Below are 23,146 nucleotides of genomic sequence, written 5' to 3' on the forward strand. Positions count from 1 at the left end.
ATATTATTCTTGATAATTTACAAAGTCTTTATTGAATTATTTCAAACTTCATATGCAATAGTTTATACAGTAATATTCCAAATTCAAATCCATGTAAAAGCTGACTTCCTTTGTATATGATATACTCTATAGTTATGTATAGATATGGATTTAAAACTGGACTAATAACAAGGTTTGACTTATGTTGTAGACCCTCAAAAGATTGTGAGGAAAGGTTATATTAATCTTACCTGTTCACCTTTTAAAAATAATTATTTAACTGAATTAAATTACTATAAATGAAAACATAATCAGAGACCACAGTTACATGACTATACATTTTCATTGGTGGTAAGTAGGAGAAGACTAACCTCCGATCCTAATCCTTGTGAATTAATCTTTACTAAAGGACTATATTATACATTCTTTTGCATTTGGTACAAACTAAGTGATGGAACTCCTGCTACTGACTAGGTTCTCAAAATCACGCACTCCAATCATTACACATAAGGTATGACTAGGACCAGAGCAAAGATGCCAGTTACTTAAGGTCAGCTGACAATCACTGAACGTGGGCTTCCCCTTTCTCTGTTCTCAGGAATCCCCATGGAATCCACACCTCCAGTCCCAGTAGAGCAGCTCCTGCAGGCAGAAGTGTACGCCCCCAGATATAAGCATCTGTTCCTGAAGAGGACATGAGGCATTACTACTCCAAGGAGCCTATCTACTTATTTGAGCCCTGAAAAATTCATTTTATATTTCAAGGAATATGACCCTGAGAGTGATATGTACAGTGCCCAGTTGCTTCTGTTGGTGCTACCTGTGATGGGAAATTCAAGACTGAAATCCTTTTGTTTGCAGAATAAGGTCACTGAGGAAAAACTATAGGGTATTAGATTATATAGGAATTTGAATAGGGCAAACCATATCTTAGGCATAGAGAAAACCAGGGATAAGTCATCAACTAAGAGCCAGTACCCTAACTGCATCACCACTGAAGGCCACATTCTCTCATTTTTTAGGAGCAGATAGGGCAGCAAGAACTCTGTGAAACACTTGTGTTGACCTCTTTGCCTATTTTGTGGCAGAAACCAGCAAAGAGATGACATACTTATAGCCTAGTTCTAAGAAAAATAAGTAGAGATTTTTCCAGAAATGTAGACAGATGGGTGTGATAAATTTCAGGAGTTTATAGTTAAGTAATTACAGACAGAGACACTTTTAAAATTTACACAATCATTTCAGAATTCATTCACCTAGCTATTTTATTTCAGTATTTGCACTAGAATAGATTTTTCACATTGTAGAATGTGATCCGTGGTTGGGTCACATGCTATTTTAGCAGATGAGATAAAGCATCTTTTTGAAAGTTTAGCAGTTACCATAGGAATATTAGTTTCTTATTTAACCATTTCAAAGTAAAGCAATCATTGTAATTTTTCCGTGTAGTAAGCATCTGTAGAAGTGGATGTGGGACTTACAACTGCGATGTAATTATGATAACTACAAAAATAAAGCAGGTGGCAATTATTAAATGCTTCACCATATTTGAGTTTCGCCATTAGAAGCATGATTCTTTCAAACATGAATCTGTCCAAGTGAGAATTATTTTTCAAAGGTCTATTTATTTATTTGAAAGAGAGAGAGATCTTCCATCTGCTGTTTGACTCCCCAAATGGCCACAACAGCTGGGGCTGGGCCAGTCTGAATACTGGCGCCTGGCACTCCAGCCAGGTCTCTCATGTGGACAGCAGGGGTCCAGGTACTTAGCCCATCCTCCACCGCTTTTCCACGTACACTGCCAGAAAGCCAGCTCGGAAGTAGAGCAGCCAAGACTTGAACTGGTGCTCTCGTACGGGATGCCAGCGTCATGGGTGGCAACTTAACGCACTGCCCCCACAAAACCGGCACCCAAGTGGGAATTATTAAAGAGTGAAAATTACAAGTGGTTGTGACATCGGAGAGAACGGTTCAGATGCATCACAGCTGGTCTCCAGCCAGCGCGGCTGACAACCCCGGAGCTGGAGGAATCGTGGTCTCCGTTTCCTAACAAAGAGGCGCATGGGCTTGTGGGAAATGTAGTCCCAACCTCCGACGACTTCACCGATGCGAGGCCCTGGGAAAACTTCCAGATTCCTTCTGCGCATGTGCCTCCCCGCCCACCCCCGCCATCTTCCTCCGGGAAATTCCAGATGCTCGGCTCTGTCCAGGGTGTTCTGCAGGCGGTGGCGTTGGACTCCGTCCCTGAAGGTTGGTGAGGACAAAGGACGGTCCCTGCAAGCCTTGGGGAGCCCGGGGAAGTGGGATGGGTGTAGTAATTGGGTTCAGAAACACCGGTGGATCTCAGAGGGGGCGGAATCTGACTTTTTCGGGTGCGTGTGGCCGATCTGGGCTGGGTCTCAGGACCCGTCCCTAGGGTCGGAATTCTGCAGCCTGTTCAACTCAGGCTGTGCTTTCAGCGGTTCGTTTTTCAGGAGACAAAACACTGCCAGGAAATAGGGAGTGTTCCTCCCAGTGCGTGGAAGCTGGTTCCAGAGGCTTTGCTAATGGAGCGGTTGAGGCGAGGCGGGAGGGTGGCAGCGTTGGGTGTGGGTGAACAGATGGCGTGAGCGGGATGTGTGGAGTGTGTGTCCTTGTTCTGGCTCTGGCTCTGGCACTGCGGGATCTTGTCGCAGACGTGGATAACCCTGGCTTGTTCGTCTGTAAGGTGACCGTGGTAACGATCCCAGTGAATGCCTGGGACTTCCCGGAGACGTTACTGCGGCGTATTTGCAGCCTCACCGTGTCGGCTGGTATTTGTGGGCCTTCATGGTGGCTCCTCAGCGAGTGGAAGTTCTGGTTTCCTTCTTGTGTTCCGTGGGGGTGGGGGAGCCAGGGGATGTTGCTGATTCCCTCTCCTTTGGAATAAAAGAGAGTTTAGGCCGTGTGAAGGAGGGGGCTTCTTGAGCAGGAGTTCTACCAGCAATTCCTGCCCTGAACCTCGCTAGTGCTGCAGACAGAGGCACAGTGTCCTGGAAAAGTGGAGATCCCAGCTCTGCATGGCCCAGACACCTACTGATTCTGCTTCGCAGAGTAAGCAAGATTTGAGTGATGCCGCATCATCTGTAATCTGTCAGCTACTGAGTGGTACTGCGAGTTTTACAGGAACTTTTCGAGGAGAGATGATAGTGGGTTCAGAAGGGTAGGCAGGGGCCTAGGAGATTACTAGAGGGGTCTTAGGGTGTGGCCTGCATGGAGGAATATTCTGTAATATCTGAGAATCCGTGTCTGTGGATCCCTGGCACCGTCAGATTGCTTCATTCAGCTCTCATTATTTGTAGAATTGGACCCGTCTCAAACCTAGTCTTCATTTAGTATCTAGAGAGACGCTTCTGCTGCCTCTATTCTGATAGTTCTTGGTATCTCAGGAAGGATTTGCCGTGGCATTTCCACCTAAGAAAGATGAAACAGATTGTGCTTCAGGAGAGAAATGGGTTGCCCATAGTCACGTGACTTGCACCTTAATTTTCTGACTGGTTTTCTCTATTTTGCCACAATTAGTTAAAAACTTCCATCTATTTTTGAGAAGAATTTTCCTTGAATATGCCTATCATTTCCCCCTCATGACTTACTGTGGAGCCTAAAATATTTATAGTACATTTTTTCTCATTTAATGTCAGTAGAAAAATCATTTCCACTTATATGATTTTCTGTTCTTGAAACTCATTAATGCTAAGCAAATTAATGAGCTAAATTTCCCTAGAATCACACTTGTATGGCAAATTACCTTCTTAAAATATAAGTAGAATAGAATATAGTGATCACATATCAGTAAAGCTTTGAAACCTAGTCCTAGGATCTCCAGAGAATTTCTTCCTGTGTTCACAAGGCCTTTGTTAATGCCAACATCGTTACTTACAGCCATCTGGTTGGCATTTATCACATTTGTGAAAATTTGTAGGTGTGATTGTGAAGTTCTGTTGATTGCATTTGGCACATAATCCAATCTTTTCTCCCCTTTTCACCAATATGCATCAGCATTTTATGTGTAACAAAACGAAAAAAGCTCCCTGAGTTAAAAACATTGCCATTTTATTTGTAATTGTGAGTCAGCACTATAGAATGAGCTGTGTGGACAGGTTCATTCCAAGTGTTGCCTGAGATCACAAGTGAGGGCTCAGGGATCTGGTGCCCAGACGGCAGCGGGTTCTTTGAAGATGTCTTCACTCGTGTGTGCTGGTTTGTGCTGGCTCTTGGGTAGGGCCTGACTCTCCAACAGGCGTCGTCACAAGATAAGTCAGTATCCCAAAAAAAGCAAACTCAAATAGGCAAATACTCTTTTGTTGTTGTTGTTAAGATTTACTTATTTATTTGAAAGGCAGAGTTACAGAGAGGCAGAGACAGAGAGAGAGAGAGAGGACTTCCATCTCCTGGTTTACTCCCAAATGGCCGCAATGGCTGGAACTGTGCCACTTTGAAGCCAGGATTCAGGAGCTTCTTCTGGGTTTCCCATATGGGTGCAAAGGCCCAAGGGCTTGGGCCATCTTCTACTGCTTTTCCAGGCTGTAGAAGAGAGCTAGATTGGAACTGCGCAGCCGGGACTTGAACAGGCGCCCATATGGGGTGCCAGCACTGCTGGCGGCAGCTTCACCCGCTACGCCACAGTGCTGGCCTCTGCAAATACTTTGAAAAACTGTATTTCCATTACATTTACTGATGTCCATTGGCTAAAGCTAGAGAAATGGAAGAACTCAAAATCATTGTGTGGAGGTCCTCAGTAAAGATACACATGTAAGGAGGTGTGTCATTTGGAACAATTACTAGAAAAGCATATTGTATTTTATGTCCATTTTCTCTGTATAATTTTTGGAAAAATATGTTGGATTGCAATATTAATATTTTCTCTGAAATTTAGGTGTTTATAAAAAGAAGGCATGTTCTAGTGGAATCATGAAAAATGGGCCATTCATAGTACAATTGTATTAGCAGGAAAATAGTTAATACCATCTACTTTTTTCTATATTGCAAGTTTTAGACACATATTGGCATAATGTGTCTTCCTGTAGTGTACTGTAATTTATTTGAACAACCATCCATTAAAGTTTTTTAATTATTTCTTAGCATTAACATTAATTTTTACAAAATCAGTAACAAGTTTCCATTAAGCTAATGATAACTCATGTTTAATCATATCAATTGATAAAATTGTGTATTTTCTTTTGATGAGATCATTCCTGCCCCTTCTCAGGCATGTAAAGCTACCCCCCCTCCCCCGGGAGGCTTTTTGGTATTATTTTATCCAGCTAATGTGTCTGTTATCCTCTGTTAATTTTAATCATGATCTTGTTTGCGCAATAGAACATAGGATCAAACCAAACTGTTTCTCTCACAGATCCCTCCATTCATTTTCTTTTCTAGGTATAACTCTATAGAGTCCTCTACCTGTTTGCAAGAACAAGGAAAACAATGGATACATCACCAGTAAGTTGTTTGTTTATTCCTCAACTTGTTTTACACTGTATTTTAGGAGCATTATGATGGTTCATTAATTAAAATGGAAAAGAAAAATACGGAGTATTCACTATCAGAGAAGTATACATAAACACGATAACATTTGCGTGGCTATAAGCCCTTAGAACCATCAAAATTGAGTGCTGATTGTTTTTTCTTGTACCATAGCAAAAAGACTTATTTTGTTACCTGGTTAAAGTTGACCTTAAGAGGAGAATATACTAAATTCACATGGGATATTTAGTCTGAAACATTTATTGGTCACTTTGATGTAGCAGACAGTATCCTATTACCACTGTGGAAATGAACACTTCGCAACACTGCAGTGGTAACAGTAACTTAATCCTTTTCCTAATTTGGTGTCAAGTGTTGCTACTTTTGTTTCTGTGCCTTTACATTTTTATTCTAATACCTACATGCAGTGAAGACTTGCTATAATAGTGTGAGCTTGGATAGCATTTGGAAGGTTGTATTTGATTCATGGAGAGAACCAAAAATGGATCTAGGATAGAATCTGCAACAGGTCTTTAAATAACTCTCCATGCATTTCCCTCAGCCAGTCTAATTGTAGATTTTACCACAGATGGCCCACAGTTATATTTTTGGGCAAATATTTTCATTGCTCATTTGCACTTTAACCCATTTGATGTAGCCTTGATTCAATTCAACTCAATCCAGTTCTTCAAAATTTTACTAGTAACTTATAGTTAGTTTTAAAGACTATTCCCTAGTCTTTGCCTTCGTGGAATCCTTTGCCATGTTTGAAATCACTGCCCATGTTCTTCACTCGGAAATTCTTCTTTGTTAATAGTTATCATAATCTCACTGATGCTTTCTTTTCTTCTCTCAAAATTTCTTCTATTATTATTATTATTATTTATTTGAAAGTCAAAGTTACACAGAGAAAGAGAGGCTGAGAGAGAGAGAGATCTTCCATCTGCTGGTTCCACAACAACTGGAGCTGCACCGATCCAAAGCCGGGAGCCAGGAGCTTCTTCTGCATCTCCCACGTGGGTGCAGGGGCCCAAGGACTTGGGCCATCTTCTTCTGTTTTCCCAGGCCACAGCAGAGAGCTGGATCGGAAGTGAAGCAGCCAGGACTCGAACCGGTGCCCATATGGGATGCCAGCAGCACAGGTGGCAGCTTTACCCACTATGCCACAGCACCAGCACCCTCTCAGAATTTCTCTACTTTCTTCCTAACATGGCTCACCCAGCTGTTTCATCTGATTCTCAGTTCATTCTACTCTGCAGTGTTCTTTGATTAACTTGGCCTTCTATATAGTCTGACACTCCAATTGTTTACAGCTTGGACCTCATCCCCAGCATTTAGGCCATAAGCTTACTCCCTGGTGAATTGTTTCTGTAGCTTTCCAAAAGATACATTAGACTGGTGTGTGGCACAGAAAGTTAAGTTTTTGCTTACAAAGCCAGCATTCCATACTGGAGGACTAGTTTGAATCCCAACTGCTCTGCTTTGAATGCTGCTTCCTGCTAATGTGCCTGGGAAAGCAACAAAAGGGGATTCAAATCATTAAGTCCCTGTCACCCACACAGAAGATCTGGATGAAGTTCAAGGCTTCTGACTTTATCCTGCCCCAGCCCTAGATGTTGCGGCTATTTGGGGAGTAAGTCAGTGGCTAGAAAATGTGTTTCTACCTGTCTCTTTGATCTCCCTTTCAGTCTCTCAGTCTTTTAAATAAATAAGGAAATAAAAATAAATATTTTTAAAAGATACCTCAAGTTCAACAAATACAAATGAAAATCCTATCTTTCTTTCTTCTTTAAAACTCATATCCAGTATTTTTACCAGCTAGCCTTGATCCAAACCACTGAAATGTAATTTTTCCTAAACATCTGTCTTACTCTTAGGTTCAATCTTGTCTGGTGCCATATCCTAATATTTTTGTTTCTTTGTTTTGTTTTAACATTTTTGTTCCAAAACCTACATGTAGTGCATATAAGGGAACAGAAGCTGTTTTCAAAAACAAATATGATCATTTTATATTTTTTACATTCAAAATGTTACTCTTAGACAATCCCAATTGACAGGAAATTTTCGATATAATAGTTCTATTTATGATCCTTATTCTCTCTACAATTGGTTTTATGTTTACTTTTAATTAAATATTTGAATATTTCCCATATTATATGGAAAACAGTACAGTACTATCAAGTATAGTGAAGATTCGTATTGTAAAACCTTTGAGAAATTGCTACAAATTCCATGGAGTTGTTACATATCAATTTGAAAATTCCTGCAGTCAAGTGATCTATTTGTCAGAGATCCATATCAGAATAGTACAGGTTATGTGGTTTAAATGACAGAAGTTGTATTTTCTTATAGTTTTGGAGATATAAAGTACAAGAATAAGCCACCTGCAATCTTAGCCGCCGTTAATTCCTGAATGCTATTTTCCTGTTTTTGTATGGTCCATAAACTCTTAATTGGCTGTAAAGTCTAAGCTACCTAGAGACAGAGTTCTTCCATTTCCTGATTCTCCCCCTAAATGCCTGAGGTAGCAAGGAATGGGCCAGGGTGAAGTGAGGAGACCGGAACTCAATGCAGGTCTCCCATGGGGGTGGCATGGACCCAGATACTTGAACCATCACCTGTTGCTTCTCAGGATGCCATGAACAGGAGGCCGAAGTCAGAAGCAGAACTAGAACTCCAACCTAGGCACAGTGATAGCACATCTAGGTGTCTTTAACCACTGCAGCAAAGACCAACTCAGTAGCTTTTCTAATGTGCGTTTCGAGGTTCACAGTGTTAATCTTTGGTTTATGGTGCATCTTCTAGTATAATGTAAGAACTTCGTAGTAGTATACTTCCGTTTATCTCTTCCCAGCTTCTATACCATGCTTATCATACATTTTATTTATAAGTGTTTTAATCTCCACATTACATTGTTGCTCTCTTGCTTCAGCTGGCCAATGACTTTCTAAAATTTTACTTATTTGAAAGAGTTACAGAGAGAAAGGGAGAGATTCAGAGAGAGATCTTTCATCCGCTGGTTTGCTCCCTAGATGACCACAATGGCCAGGGCTGGACTAGGCCAGCCAAAGCTACAAGCTGGGAGCTTCATCTGGGTTTCCCACATGGGTGGCGGGGGAGCCATCTTCCATTGATTTTACCATGCTATTAGCAAAGAACTGGATTGGAACTGGAGCATCCAGAACATGAACCTGTACCCATAGGGAATGCCAGGATCACAGGTGGTGGCTTTACCTGCTATGCCACAATGGAAGTCCCTGGGTGATGACTTTTTACAGAGTTTGAAAAAAAGAGCGAAATAAATTTTTACTCCCATATTTACAATATCCAGTGTCAATTTGTATTTATATAGTTTGTGATCTGTTTTTTGTTTGTTTCCTTATTTTGAATTTTTTTCTGTTTTTGACAGTTGGATTGCAGTATGCATTGGCATAATTAACTTAATGTTGTGCTTTTGCTGTGTGAAGTTCAGGCATCCCCAAGGCTATGATGCTTCTGAGACCAGCTATATTGTTGTAGGACCCTAAGATTACCCTTAAGTTCAGTAATTCCCCAAAGGAATCCAAGATCTCAGAAAAGTCTTCATACTCACAAGTACAGTTTGTTACTATGAGAGGACCCACTAGAATTAGCAAGGGGGGTAAACTGCATAGGGCTGAGTCCATGAGTCATCCAGCAGAAGCCTCGAGTTTTCTCTCAATGGTGTCCTGTGGACATTGCCTGTTTCTTCCAGACAGTGACGGCCATCACCCACCAGAAAGTGACAGACAAGCTCATCTGAGCTTCTCGTCAGTTTTTATTGGAGTCTAGTCGAATAGGAATGGTTGGCTTCCCTGTGACTGCCCTTGCCACATGGGAGGGGAAACATTTCAGGGATTGGGCTGATACCATGTAACTGAAGACCTCCACTGTAAATCAGGTTGTAAGCATAGACTGTCCAAGTGGCCAAATGCCTTAAAGTAAATAAAAATATTCAGATCAGGTGAGGCACTCCACAGGGTAAGATATACCCTTCCAGGAGCTGGGAAATGGCAAAGATTCTTTGGGGAGACATTAATATTTACTATACAGCTTTTGTAGACGGAGTTATTTGGATCTATGTATTTCTAATTTTCACAAGATTTAAAAATTTTTAGATTTCACTTTTACATATATTTCAGACTCCATCTCCCTACTGGGGTCTGTGGTTACTTGTGTGTCATACCAGTTGGTATCAGCCCGCATATCACAATTTCCACTGCTTGCATCTGAGATCTCATATTAATGTAGTCCTATTCCCTGTTTGGGCCTATGTTCCTTAGCAAGATGACAGTAGTGAAATATTATTCTACTTTTTATATTATTTTGCTTCAAATTTAACACCAGCTCTGTCAGTCTGCAGAATTTAGCAAATATCTGAAGTGGAAAGTGTCCATGTGTCAAAACCCCTCAAGTTGGCAATTGTGTCCATCCATCTCTGACCTCTGAAATCTCTGTTTTATTTTCCCTTATTGTGTAGGGAAAGTTTGGAAGCAGGAAACCCATTTAAGAATCAGTTGAAATGAGATGGGTGCTAGTTGATGGTGGTTTCTGAAAGAGTAATTGCAGCAGAAGTCATGAAGACTGCTTTGATGTGGTTTATGTTTTGAGAATTGAGCAAATAGGATGATTATGTTTGCCTGCTGTTTCACAAAACAAGGCCTTACATAATTTTTGACTTGCCAAAATTTTAATTTGTATTTCTCATTTTTTCACAGTTTGACCGTCATTTCTTTTTTTTAAAGAATTTATTTATTTATTTGAAAGTCAGAGTTACACAGAGAGAGGAGGAGAGGCAGAGAGAGGTCTTCCATCTGCTGGTTCACTCCCCAGTTGGCTGCAACGGTTGGAGCTACACTGATCCAAAGCCAGGAGCCAGGAGCTTCTTCTGGGTCTCCCATGTGGGTGCAGGGGCCCAAGGACTTGGGCCATCTTCCTGTGCTTTCCCAGATCCTAGCAGAGAGCTGGATGGGAAGTGGAGCAACTGGGACTCGAACCGGTGCCCATATGGTATGCCAGCGCTGCAGGCTGCAGCTTTACCTGCTATACCACAGTGCCGGCCCCTATCTTTTCTTACTTTTGATGACTTTGCATTATTGGAGAGCAAAGAATGAAGTACAATCCTCTGTTCATTTTTGCATTGGGATGTTCATTCTTTCCTTATTTTTCTTATGAATGTAGTAATTCTTATTGTTTAGAAGGTAAGCTTATTGTTTTGTGACTGGTATATTTATCTTTATTTTGTGAAGTTCTAGAATTTTTCATTTATTTATTTGAGAGGCAGAAAGATAGGAAGGTATGTAAAGAGAGGCAGAGACAAAGGGAGGCCCATTTTCTGCTGTACTCTCAAATGCCCACAATGGCCAGGACTGGGTCAGCTCAAAGCCAGGAGCCAGGAAATAAATCCAAGTCTTTATGGAGACCAACCCAGTTGCACCATTGCTACCTAGGTTACCCATTAGCAAGAAGCTGAAATTGGGAACAGAGCTGGGACTTGAACCTTGGCACTCCAATATGGGAGTATCCCCACTGGCAACTTTACTGATAGAAAAAACACCCACCCTTTGTGTCTTTGTCAGAAGTATGGATATTCACACACTAGATTTCTTGACTTTTATATATGTGGCTTCTGAATATTTAGTTTCTGTTACATTGACCTTTCTTTGCCCAAACTGATTATCAAGAAGTTCAAATAGTTCTCAAATTTTTAAACAGCTTGGTGTGAGTTCTCAAATTTTTAAACAGCTTGGTGTGAACTGTGGACTTACCTTTGACTTTATTCTACATATTTAGTTAGTTAGTCAAGAGCATTTATCGAAAAGTCCATGGGTCTTCGCCATAGACTTTCAGTAACATCTATCCATGAAGATGATCTTTTCTAACTGATTGCCTTGTATTTTTCTGGGTTTCTCAAAATATCAGGAGCAATGATATGTTTTCCAACTATAACAGCACCAATCTCTCTGAGGTTTTGTACGATATTGATCAAATCTCTTTATCACCTCAGAGCAATGGAATTATGTTCGTTGAAATATTGTTGGTCTTTGGAAGGGAAGAGAGGGCAGTGATCCAAGTATGATCTCAGAAGTGATGCAGTCACTTTCACTCTCAATTGTTTAGGAAAACCCATGTGATCTTGTCTGGGTACTGGAGCAAGAATGAGTGTATATGATTTTCTCAAAGGAGACAACACTGAAAGAGAGGGGGCAGAGGTCACACGTGCTAGAATTCCTCTCCTCTTACATGTATCACAAAATCATCTGATACCCAGAGAGACAGCTATTCATTATTTTACTTCAAAGTCCAGAATCTCTGCATGAGGTCATTAACGAGTTCAGGTCCAGATGTGGCTTCTCTTGATCTAGGTCTCTGAATCTAGAAAGATAAGTCACCTGATTTCTGCATAGCCCGTGTACAAGAGTAGAGCCCAAGAAAGAAAATTGTAACAAACCTTCCATTGTGGAAGAGATGAGTGATTGGGGAGATCAACAGATGTATCATCACATGACACTCTGGCCATGTTGAAATCCATGGGGCTGATATTTTGAGGGTTCTCTACCTTTGAGTGGGACATATTTCTTCAATGAGACCTTAATTCTGCAAACTACTTTGAGAGTTTCAAATCCTGCATGACCCCAGTTTCTGGTATCTTCCTGTTCTTTTTCAGTGTTTGTAAACTCACTTTTTTCATGAGCTCAGCATTGTCCTCTTGAACTGCCAGGTGCAGTGATTGTAGTGACATAACACTGTCAGTCTGTTTTCCAGCTTCCTTTCCTAAAGCTTTAAGCCCATAAGATTATTTGATTTAATTAGCAACACTTAAATATATATATATTTAATAATAAATATATATATATAATATAATATATATATTTATATATTTTATGTATTATATAAATACTGTTATCAAAAGTCATTTTCTTTAACTACGTATCAGGAGTCTTCAAAATGTTCATTTAAAATGCATATTCTGGGAAAAAAAACTGCATGGATTAAAAAATTTTTTTCATTTTTTTGACTGATGGAAGATGGTTTCTCAGTGCTTACCTCTATAAAATTAAAAATGAGGAATAGAGCTTAGGCTGAACTAAGTGTCATTCTGGTAAAAAAGAAATACATAGAGAACCAGTCAGATGCACTGATTGGCAGACAGCCAGTATGCCTTTGGCTAGAGATTCACTGCAGCCATCTTTGGAGGAGGTAAACAGGAAACAAAAAGAAATGACCAATTCAAAGTCTTGTTTTATCAGTATAAAATGTTCAGGTGGCTACAAGAGTACTGTGGTTTTCAGCCGTACTGGACAGTGGTTCTTTGTGTGGGTTGTTTAACAGTGTTGTGCCAGTTTGCAGGAGAAATGGCCAAACTCACAGAAAGGGTTGTTCCTTTAGAAAACAGCAACACTATTGATTCACAAAACTATCTGACTTGTGTTATCTGACGCAAAGACTTATCATAAGTTCATCTGCAAAGATACTGTCATTATGCTTGATTTCATAAGGTATACAACAGAAATCTCCAATTCTAAAATTCTAAAAACCAACACTAATGTTGGTTTTTAAATACAGTTTTGATTGTGGACACAAAAGATACAAAAACTAGTAACAAAAACCTCATTCATTCATTAAAACCATGTTTGTAATAGATTAAGTATAATTACATTAAAAATTATCAATACATGTAAATTTAATTATTGAATGAGATTTTTAAAGATTCCTAAAATTTACACTATATGAATTTTTAGAGTTTTGTTTTTAGAAAATGATATACAGTATAAATTATATTGTAATATTTTACATTGTTTCTCAGGAAATGAGTTATACGTGTGTGCATGCCAAAAAATTTATTTTCTTTTTGAAAAATTATATATTTTAAAGACTTAGAAATTATTTTACCATATTCATTTCATATGTAGGTATTATATTCATGCATATTTTTTCTTGAAAATAGCGATATTAATATCACATAATATGAGATTCATGTCAATGATTTTTTTCTTAATCCAAAATGTGTTTCCCACTCATCTTGATTCAAGCTGCTTTTAGTACCGCCTCCTTCTGATGGAACATCCTTCTGCAAGCTTTGCCTTCCTTCTTGTAGGCTGGCAAAACTACCGTTGTGTTTGCTAAAAGCCATGGAGATTTTATAGCATCCTGGGCACTTCACATCCATGAAGTAGGAATTGGGGCTCTGCGTCAGGCACGTCTTGTGTTTCCTCTTCTCCTCTTCTGGACAGGGATGGAGGCGATCCTTGATGAGAGGCATGTTCATGTGGATAGGTCGTCACCACCAGAAAGGCCACGTCAATGAGCTTAAAATGAGGATAGAAGGATATTATAGGGGCTAGGACTGTGGCACAACAGGCTAAAACCCTGGCCTGCGGCACCAGCATCCCATATGGGCAATGATTCAAGTCCCAGCTGCTCCATTTCACATCCAGCTCCCTGCTAATGCACTTGGGAAATCCCCAGAGGATGGCCCAGGTCCTTGGGCCCCTGCACCCACCTGGGAGACCCAGAAGAAGCTCCTGGCTCCTGGCTCCTGGCTTCAGATCAACTCAGCTCCAATCATTGCAGTCATCTGGGGAGTGAACCAGCGGGGGGGAAGACCTCTTGATCTCTGTCTCTACTTCTCTTTGTAACTCTTTCAAAGTAAATAAAAAAATTTTAAAAGAAGGATATTATATAATACTATAATTCTTTGAAGCCAATATTTATAGCTATGTATATGCCAAATAATATGATATCCACACAGATTTATACTTTCTCTGTATTAACTTCCATATATGAGAAAAATCAGGTGGTATTTGTCCTTCTGTGTCTTATTTCACTTAGGATAGTGATACTCAGTTCTTTGTCTTTGTTGCACGTGTCAGGACTTTATTCTTTTTATAGCTGAATACTATTACATTGTGTGTGCGTGTGTGTGCGTGTGTGTGTGTGTGTATACAACACATTTTTTCTTTATCCAATTGATAGAGATAATGGAATCAACCTGCATGGGTTTTAAAATTTTGCACCAAAATAACACGATATTCCATTTTGTCATGAACTTTTAACATTTCATTGATTTTTATTTATTTGAGAGGAAGAGTGACTGAAAAAGAGAGAAAGGCAGATAGACACACAGACAGAACCAATGCATTTATTCACTCCCCTTCAAGAACCAGGATTGGACCAAGCCCAAGGTGGGAGACAGAATTTCAATCTAGTTCTCTCATGTGGAAGGCATGAACTCAATTAATTAAATAATCACTGCTACTTTCATTAAATAATCACTTGCACATTAGCAAGGAGCTGGGAGCAGCAGCTCTAGCCTGGATTCACTCGCCAGCACTCTGATTTGAGATACAGACATTTCAACTAGCATCTCTACTGCAAGGTCAAATGCCTGCTCCAGTTATGAACTTTGCCAGGTATCCTTTTACATGATAGTTACCTTAATTAGCACGGTTAATAGGTGTTTAGCCATTGGCTATAGCCACCAATGAGTACATTGTGAGTAAATTATACATGAGTAAATTCTCATTATTATTAGTGATGTTTCTTTCATATTGTTGATTTAATGCCATTTATGTCAGGAGCAAATGTTTCTGTTATATTAGCTGTCCATCGGGGATCAGATTCGCTTTTCTTCCTTTCTGCTTCCTACAGGGTCCCAGAGGACCACTTTTTTCTGGACTATTGCTGGTCCGTGTGGTAGACAGAGAACATGGTAAACAGTTTCTCCATGGAAATGATATATATCACATGTCATTGATCAGAGCAAGGCATGGAGAGGACTACATATCTGCTTAGAGATTTCCATTACAAGGGGGATCCATTCCTTCTACAGAAAAGCTTTACTGCCTTTATCTGTCATCTCAACCCAGGAATACTCACCTAGATGCGATGCTGATTATGGTTCCACTGTATGTGTTGTATATGTGTGTCATATGTGTGTGTTTTATGTTGCTTGTGTTGTTATGATCTGATTTCTCTTGCTTCATGTTTGTGAGAACACATTTATGTAGAAGATCCGCAAAACGTTGGCTTTTCAATAAAGTTCAACCTGATGATATAGAAAAATCTATTTGGGGGCCTGTTGTTATGGCACAGTGGGTAAAGCCACTGCTTGAATGCCCAAATCCTATATCAGGAGTACTGGTTTGAGTGCTGGATACTTTGCTTCTGATCAGCTCAGTGTTAATGTACTTGAAAAGTAGCAGATGATGGATGGCTCAAGTGCTTGAGTACTTGTCACCCATGTAGGAGATCGGGATGGGGATTTTGGCTCTTGGCATCAGCCTGGCCCAGGGCTGGCTGTTGCAATCATATGGGGAGTGAATCAGTGGGTAAAAAATCTTTCTCCAATCTCTTGCTGCCACTCTCCTTCGAATAAGTAAATAACTCGTTTTTAAAGAAAAAGAAGTAAGTATTTGTCTACTTCTTTGTTACCCTGATCCACATTGAAAATGTGTGTAAGTCCATCTACCAGGTTGTGTCAGCAAGTGTTTATATTTATGTCTTCAGACAAAATGGTGCATTCTTTTTGGAGTCAGAATTTTTTCATTCTGTTCTTTCTAGGAAGATGAATTCCATATTTTAAGGGAAACTATTGTCTTGTTTTAAATTACATTAATACAGAGGCGAGATATTTTAATTGTGATTTTTATTTCTAGTGTGGTACAGACTACAAAGTAAGCCATATATTGTAAAAGATGTGTGTAAAACACAGAGAGGAATACAATCCCACTCTGGCTGTTTTATGATTCTGAGCTGAAATCCTGAAAAAAATGTGCTGTTGCAGGCATTTGTGTCATTTGAGGATGTGGCTGTGTCCTTCACCTGGGAGGAGTGGCAGGAGCTGGACAATGCTCAGAGGGCTCTGTACAAGGATGTGATGCTGGAGACCTACAACAGCCTGATGCTGGAGACCTACAACAGCTTAGGTGAGTGAAACTCCCCAGTCCCTTCCAGTGCTACATTCTTCCTGTCTGACAAATAAATGAACACTTTAATGCTGCTCAGGTATATGATTCCCGTCCACAAAGAATGTGAGCATTAAACACTCTGAAGCAAGGGGCTCAAATTAGCTTTTCCATTATCCCAGCTCCTGAAGCTGAGCCATTGGCATTCTTCAAAGGATCTGGCTGAGCAGTCTGGTTTAGTTCTGTGTTGTTTCCCTTCAACAGGGTGCTGCATTTCCAAACCAGAGGTCATCTTCAAGTTGGAACAAGGAGCAGAGCCATGGGTTATGGAAGAACCCCTAACCCAGAGTCTGCCAGGTCAGTCTGTGCGGGGCAAGGAGGCTGGGAGGAGGGGAGCTCACCAGATGTGTCACCTATGTTGAGCTGTTATCAACAAATTTTGCCATGTCTAGCCCTGTGGACAGCTGAATACATATAACACACAGGCATTCTACAGTCTCCAGGGAAGGTTCTCACATATATATTCATCTTTTTTTTTCTTATTTAGGAATATTTTCTTTGATTTACCAAAAATCTAATCTATACCTGCCTCTACTTAGACTTTTTTCTTAGTTAGCTATATTCTTTAAATTCTGTCCTCTATGTTATACTGTATTTTATACTGTTTTATCCCTAAGGCATTCATTCACATATTTAGTCTATCAATGCTTGTTAACTGGGCAGCCTATAGGCACTTGTCTTTTAGTAGTTGTAGGGATAACATAGTGATGACACAGGTATGTCTTCATTTAAAGGGCTTTCATTCTCTTACAAGGAAAAAGACAAAAAGCAAATATCTAGTGGTAGGATGAGAAACACAAATTTTGTTTGCCAGAAGGAGAGAATGAAAAATGACATGTTCTTTTAAGAAAGGTTGTAAAAGAAGGAATTTTAGAGATCTACAAATTATTTTCCTTGGGTTACCTTAATTTTGACATGAAGAATTTCCCCATTCACCTTATAATACATAGGGGGATGTAAAGTACAGAATAGGCAGTGTGTATCAGTGTTAAACCAATTTATAGATCATCAGCTTAAAGCTAGTGTTTCTATTTATTTTTAAAACTTTTCTTTTTGTTTTACTTGAAAGGCAGAGAAACAGAGCAAATGAGACAGAGGAGTAGACCAGTCCCCACATAGCAGCAGCAGCCAGAGCTGGACCAGGTCAACACCATGAGTCCAGGACTCAATTTGGGTCTCCCACATGGGTGGCAGGGAAGCAAGCACTTGAGCCATCATCTTTTACCTTCCAGTGAGTGCTTTAGCAGGAAGCTAGATTGGAAGCAGAGGAGCCAGGATTCAAACCAGGCGTTCCAAAATGGGATGCAGGTATCCCCATTGGTGACTAATGCAGTACAGACCACAAAGTAAGCCATATATTATAAAAGATGTGTGTAAAACACAGAGAGGAAGACAATCCCACTCTGGCTGTTTTATGATTCTGAGCTGAAATCCTGAAAAAAATGTTCTGTTGCAGGCATTTGTGTCATTTGAGGATGTGGCTGTGTCCTTCACCTGGGAGGAGTGAAGGACACCTCTTTGTCAAATGCTTGTCCCTTAATCGGGTATTTAAAATCTTATGATATTTTCTGGGAAGTTCAAAAGAATATGAGGAAAGAGGTCCAGGAATGAAGTTTGTATAATGCAGCATCAAAAATCTTGATGCTAAGAAGGATCCAGCATAAGACCTTAGAAAATCTTAGAAAAGTCTAGGTCCTAGACTTGGGAGCTGAACCAGGAGATTCTGGGTCTCAGCGCCAAGGAAACCAATAGATCCAGGTTGGAGGTCTCACATTTCTTTGGGAGCATATTTTGAAGTTAATATTCTCCAGTTCTCTTTTATAAAATCGTTCTAAAAAAACAAACTGAGTGGTCTGTGACAGTAGGTGACAATGGGAATGCCAACACAGAAAATAGAAGCCTTCAAAAACCAGTGAATTTTCAAGTAAGAGTATGTGTACAAGGAAATGAGTGAAGAATCTCAAAGCTATTAATCATAGAAGGAGCCAGAAAAAGTTTTCAAAGATGGCAGTCTCAGAATGGGTTGCAGAACCAAATCCTTTAGAGCTATAGAGAGGATATGCTCGGGGTGGTGGGCTGAAGCTTTCCTGTATCTCCTAAGATTTGGAAAAGCAAACCATGTCAGCTTTCTTTGGGAATATGACGGATGCTGCCTTAATGAAGTGTGGGGATGAAAAGATTCTGTGTTGGAAAAAATCCCACAAATGGCTACAGCCCTTCCCTGGGGAAGAGTAAAAGTATATGAACATAGGCTTAGGTCCTGTTCCTAAGTCTTTTTCTGTTTAGGTGGCACATACGGCTCTCCCACAAGGGTCTGATCACAGCAACCTTGCTGTCTCCAGTGCTGAAAGAAGAGCAAGGACAAGCACAAAATGCAGCTGTTATGCAAAAAATATAGGGAAACAATGAAGAAAATGGCTGATGAAACATTGTCAGCCTAATATTAGAGCTAGACAGCAGATGAATATTCTAACTAAATAATTTCCCATTAGATAAAAGGTAAAATAAGACATCAAAAAGCATCCATTTTTCACATTCGAGAATCTACTAATATAATTTATTTTATTAATTCACTGAGGAATAAAACCATATTCTGTCATAAATGAATACCTCTTATTAATGTTTAAACATTTTATGTTACTATGATATGAGGACACTTTTTTGGATTTGTTCATCTGAAAGACAAAAGGTACGGAGAGGGAAAGACAGAGAGATCTTCCATGCACTGGTTTACTTCCTAAAAGGCCACGATGACTGGGGCTGGGCTAAGCCGAATCTAGGCACCTGAAACTAAATATGACTATCCTGTATGGGTGGCAGGGGCCCAAGGACTTGGGCCATCTCCTGCTGCCTTCCTAGATTCATTAGCTGGTAACTGGATCAGAAGTGGAGCAGCCAGGACTTCAACTGGTGCTCATCTGGGATATTGGTATCACAGCCAGTAGCTTCAACCATAGTGGCACAATGCCAGACCCCAGAAAGAAATTTTTTTAAAAAAGATTTATTTATTTATTTGAAAGGCAGAGTTGCACACAGAGAGAGAGAAGGAGAGAGAGAGAGAGAGAGAGAGAGAGAGAGAGAGAGAGATATCTCCCATCTGCTAGTTCATTCCTCAAATGGCTACAACAGCCAGGGCTGGGCCAGGCCAAAATCAGGAGCCAGGAGTGTGTTCTGGGTCTCCCATGTGAGTGGCAGGGGCCCAAAGACTTGGGTCATCTTCTGCTTTTCCAAATGCATTAGCAGGGAGCTGGATGGGAGGTGGAGCAGTTGGGACTCAAACCTGCAGCCATACGGGATGCTGGCACCATAGGTGGTGCCTTAACCCATTGTGTCGCAGTGCCAGCCCCAGAAAGAAACTTAACTTGTATATGAGTATATGAGTATTCCAGAATAAACACCTAGATGTCATTTATGTATATAATTTTTTTTTTCTCATTTCAGTTGTCCAGCAAATAGATGACCAGATTGGGACAAGCCAGGAAATTCAAGACATGATTCTGTGGCAAGTTCTAGTCGCAAACAGCAGCAGATCAACCAAGGAGAGGGTTGAATTAGGAGAAACACTTAATTTAAATTCCAGTCATATGTCCAAACTGATAATGAAGGATGGAAATTATGCAGGAATAGGGCCCGAGGAATATAATGATTGTCAGAGCACGCTTCTCCTTAGTAAGCCTGATGGTGTGTGTGCTGGGGAGAAATCCGATATCCCTATTGTACCTTGGAAGTCCCTCAGTTACTGTGAGTATCCTAGTCAGCATCAGAACATTCAGACATTCCCAGATATTTTTGAACACGATGTGCAAAGGAACACCTTTGACAGGGAGGCAATGTTTTTCACACATAAACCAGATCTCATGGTACATCAGAGGACACATACAGGAAAAAGTACCTGTGCATGTAGTGATTGTGAGAAATCTTTTAGCTGTGAATCAAACTTTACTGTCCAGGAGAGAATCCACACAGGGACAAAGTCCTATTGGTGTAATGAATGTGGGAAAACATTTTGCCGAAAGTCAAACCTCCACCGTCATCAGAGAACTCACACAGGGGAGAAAAACAATGAATGCAATAAATGTGGAAGAAGCTTTTACCAGAAGTCAGACCTTATCATACATCAGAGAATTCACACAGGGGAAAAGCCCTATGAATGTAATGACTGTGGGAAAACCTTTTGCCGGAAGTCCAGCCTCAGGACACATCAAAGACTTCATACAGGTGAGAAATTGTATGAATGTGAAGAATGTGGGAAAACTTTCTTCTACAAGTCATCTCTCTCTCAACATCAGAGAACTCTGTATCAATGTAAAAAGTGTGAGAAAGCATTCTACCACTGGTCTCTATTCTGTAGGCATCAGCAAACTCACACAGGGGGGAAACCCTATAAATGTAATGAATGTGGAAAAACTTTCTGCAGGAAGGCAAACCTCAGCATGCACCAGCAGACTCACACTGGGGAAAAGCCATACCAGTGCAATGAATGTGGGAAAACATTCTTCAGGAAAACAAGCCTCAGCAGACATCAGCAAACTCACACAGGGGAGAAGCCCTATGAATGTAATGCATGTGGAAAGGCCTTTTATCTAAAGTCAAATCTCCTTATCCATCACAGAACTCACACAGAGGGGAAAGCTTATCCGTGTAATGAATGTGGGAAATCCTTTTACCAGAAGTCATACCTGATTATACACCAGAGAAGTCACACAGGGGAAAAACCGTATGGGTGTAATGAATGTGGAAAAGCCTTTTCTCGGAAGTCAGGTCTCGTCAGGCATGAGAAAATTCAAACAGTGGGGAAATCCTATGAGTGCAATGAGTGTGCCAAAACCTTTTGCCACAAGTCAAATCTCAGGATACATCAAAGAATTCATGCAGGTAAGAAAATATATGAATGTAAAGAATGTGGAAAAGGGTTTTGCCAGAAGTCCCATCTCAACAAGCATCAGAATCTTCATAGGAATGGGGCAGATGTTGTGACACAGGATGTTAAGCTGCCGCTTGGAATGCCTGCATCCCATATCAATGAACTAGTTGAAGTCCCAGATAGCCCACTTATAATCCAGCTCCCTCCTGCTGCACATGGGGAGGCAGCAGAGGATGTCCCAATTACTTGGGTCCCTGCCACCCACATGGAAGACTCAGATGGAGTTCCAGGCTCCTGGCTTCAGTCTGGTTCAGCCTTGGCTGTTGCAGGCATTTGGGGAGTAAACCAGCAGATGGAAGATCTCTCTCTTTCTCTGTCTCTCCCTGTCCCTGTCAGCTTGCCTTTCAAATAAGTACATATATATCTTTTTGAAAAAATAATATTCCAGAAGAGAATGTAATAAGTATTGAAAAACCTTTTCTCATAAGTCAAATCTCAACTAATTGTCAGCTAAGTAACACAGAGGAGGCACTCTGAGCTTAATGAATTTGGAAAAACCTATCAGAAACGACACCTCCACAAGTGTAAGCGAAGTCGTGTGAGAAGGTGTGATCCTGTATAGAGACTGCGTGGTCCTCCGTGTATACTCTACTCTTGGACTTAGAGCCTGCATTTTCAGCCTCCCCTTATTAGTAACTGATCCCTGTTTTTATGTAGGTATTTTAGAAACAAGTAAGCAGTCTGCATTTGAAATCCCACCTTCATCATTTACTAAGTTATTACTTGGAGATACTGAGTCCGGCTGCCCATTACTGCTTCCACTGCTAGTAGACACATCAGCTGTGTGAGCAGGACTGCGTCACATGGCTCCTGTGTGTCAGCCACGATGCTCCTTTGCCAGCCCTGCATGAGTGCTTTGTTCTGCACAGGGAGTGACTCTAATGACTTTTGTGATCCTGATAATCACTGACTTGTTTGTGCATGAGCCTGGAGCTGCTTAACACTAGTAGGAGTCTGTTTATCAGGCAGAGGCTGCGAGCCAAGTTTCATCATGACCTGAAGTATGGGCTGTCTTCATGTGGTCAGTTTTTGTGCCGCCATTTTTTTCTTTTGTTTCTTTTTTTCTCTTATATTCTGTTGACGTGGGTTACACTGTAATTGCAACCTGACTTGACTCATTTATCTGACCAGTGTGATACTTTTTGATTTCACTGAACTGTTTGCAGACATTTATATATAAATAAAATAAGGACAAATGTTGCAGCAGCTTTGTGTTCTTCTTAACACCTTTTTTTCTTTAATTTTCTCCCTCACTTTCATACTTAAAATCTGTTAACTTCTATTCCACATCCACACAGCCTTTGTGAATTCAGATTGGACTTGCATTCAGTTCACTCTCCATAGATACTCAGAATGGAAGAGCTCACCCACATGGTAAAGTCATGGCGTAGCCATTGTTCTACCACCAGGCTATAAATGCAATGATGCATGCTCCAAATGCAACTCCTGTCCTCTCCTGAGGCCAGTACTGCAAGTCATCCACTGCTACCCACTGGATGCAACCCCATTGGTCCTGGTCATGCCTGCCCGGCCTCTTCCAAATGCTAACCAAGAATACATACCTAAGTGTTAGGAAAAATAGAGATTTAGGGGGAAATAAGTGATTGTGTATTTCATAGAAAAATTAATTAAAAGAATGAATTATTCCAGACAATTTTAAGACCAACAACATAAAGCAAAATCTGGGGCTGGCACTGTGGCATAGTAGGCTAAGCTTCTGCCTGGGGTGCTGGCATCACATATGGGCGCCAGTTCATGTCCCAGCTGCTCCCCT

At 40.5% G+C, this 23,146-nt stretch overlaps 1 protein-coding gene and 1 pseudogene across 2 annotated transcripts; one reads left to right on the forward strand and one right to left on the reverse strand.

Moving 5' to 3' along the window:
• The first annotated feature begins 1,800 nt into the window (after window positions 1–1,800).
• LOC100348872 (uncharacterized) lies at window positions 1,801–22,578 on the forward strand. Its single transcript, XM_017347494.3, has 5 exons — window positions 1,801–2,229; window positions 5,377–5,439; window positions 16,268–16,409; window positions 16,653–16,745; window positions 19,890–22,578. Exons 2-5 carry the CDS (start codon window positions 5,425–5,427, stop codon window positions 21,722–21,724), a joined length of 2,085 nt encoding a protein of 694 aa, XP_017202983.3. The 5' UTR covers window positions 1,801–2,229; window positions 5,377–5,424; the 3' UTR covers window positions 21,725–22,578.
• On the reverse strand, window positions 13,306–16,258 carry LOC149128667 (small ribosomal subunit protein eS27 pseudogene; annotated as a pseudogene). Its single transcript, XR_016235976.1, has one exon. The product of XR_016235976.1 is annotated as a small ribosomal subunit protein eS27 pseudogene (transcript).
• Window positions 22,579–23,146: the final 568 nt, after the last annotated feature.

The sequence above is a fragment of the Oryctolagus cuniculus genome, chromosome 1 (genome assembly GCF_051225735.1).
Source record: "Oryctolagus cuniculus isolate XC-2025 breed Fujian yellow rabbit chromosome 1, ASM5122573v1, whole genome shotgun sequence".
In the NCBI taxonomy this organism is placed as follows: Eukaryota; Metazoa; Chordata; class Mammalia; order Lagomorpha; family Leporidae; genus Oryctolagus; species Oryctolagus cuniculus.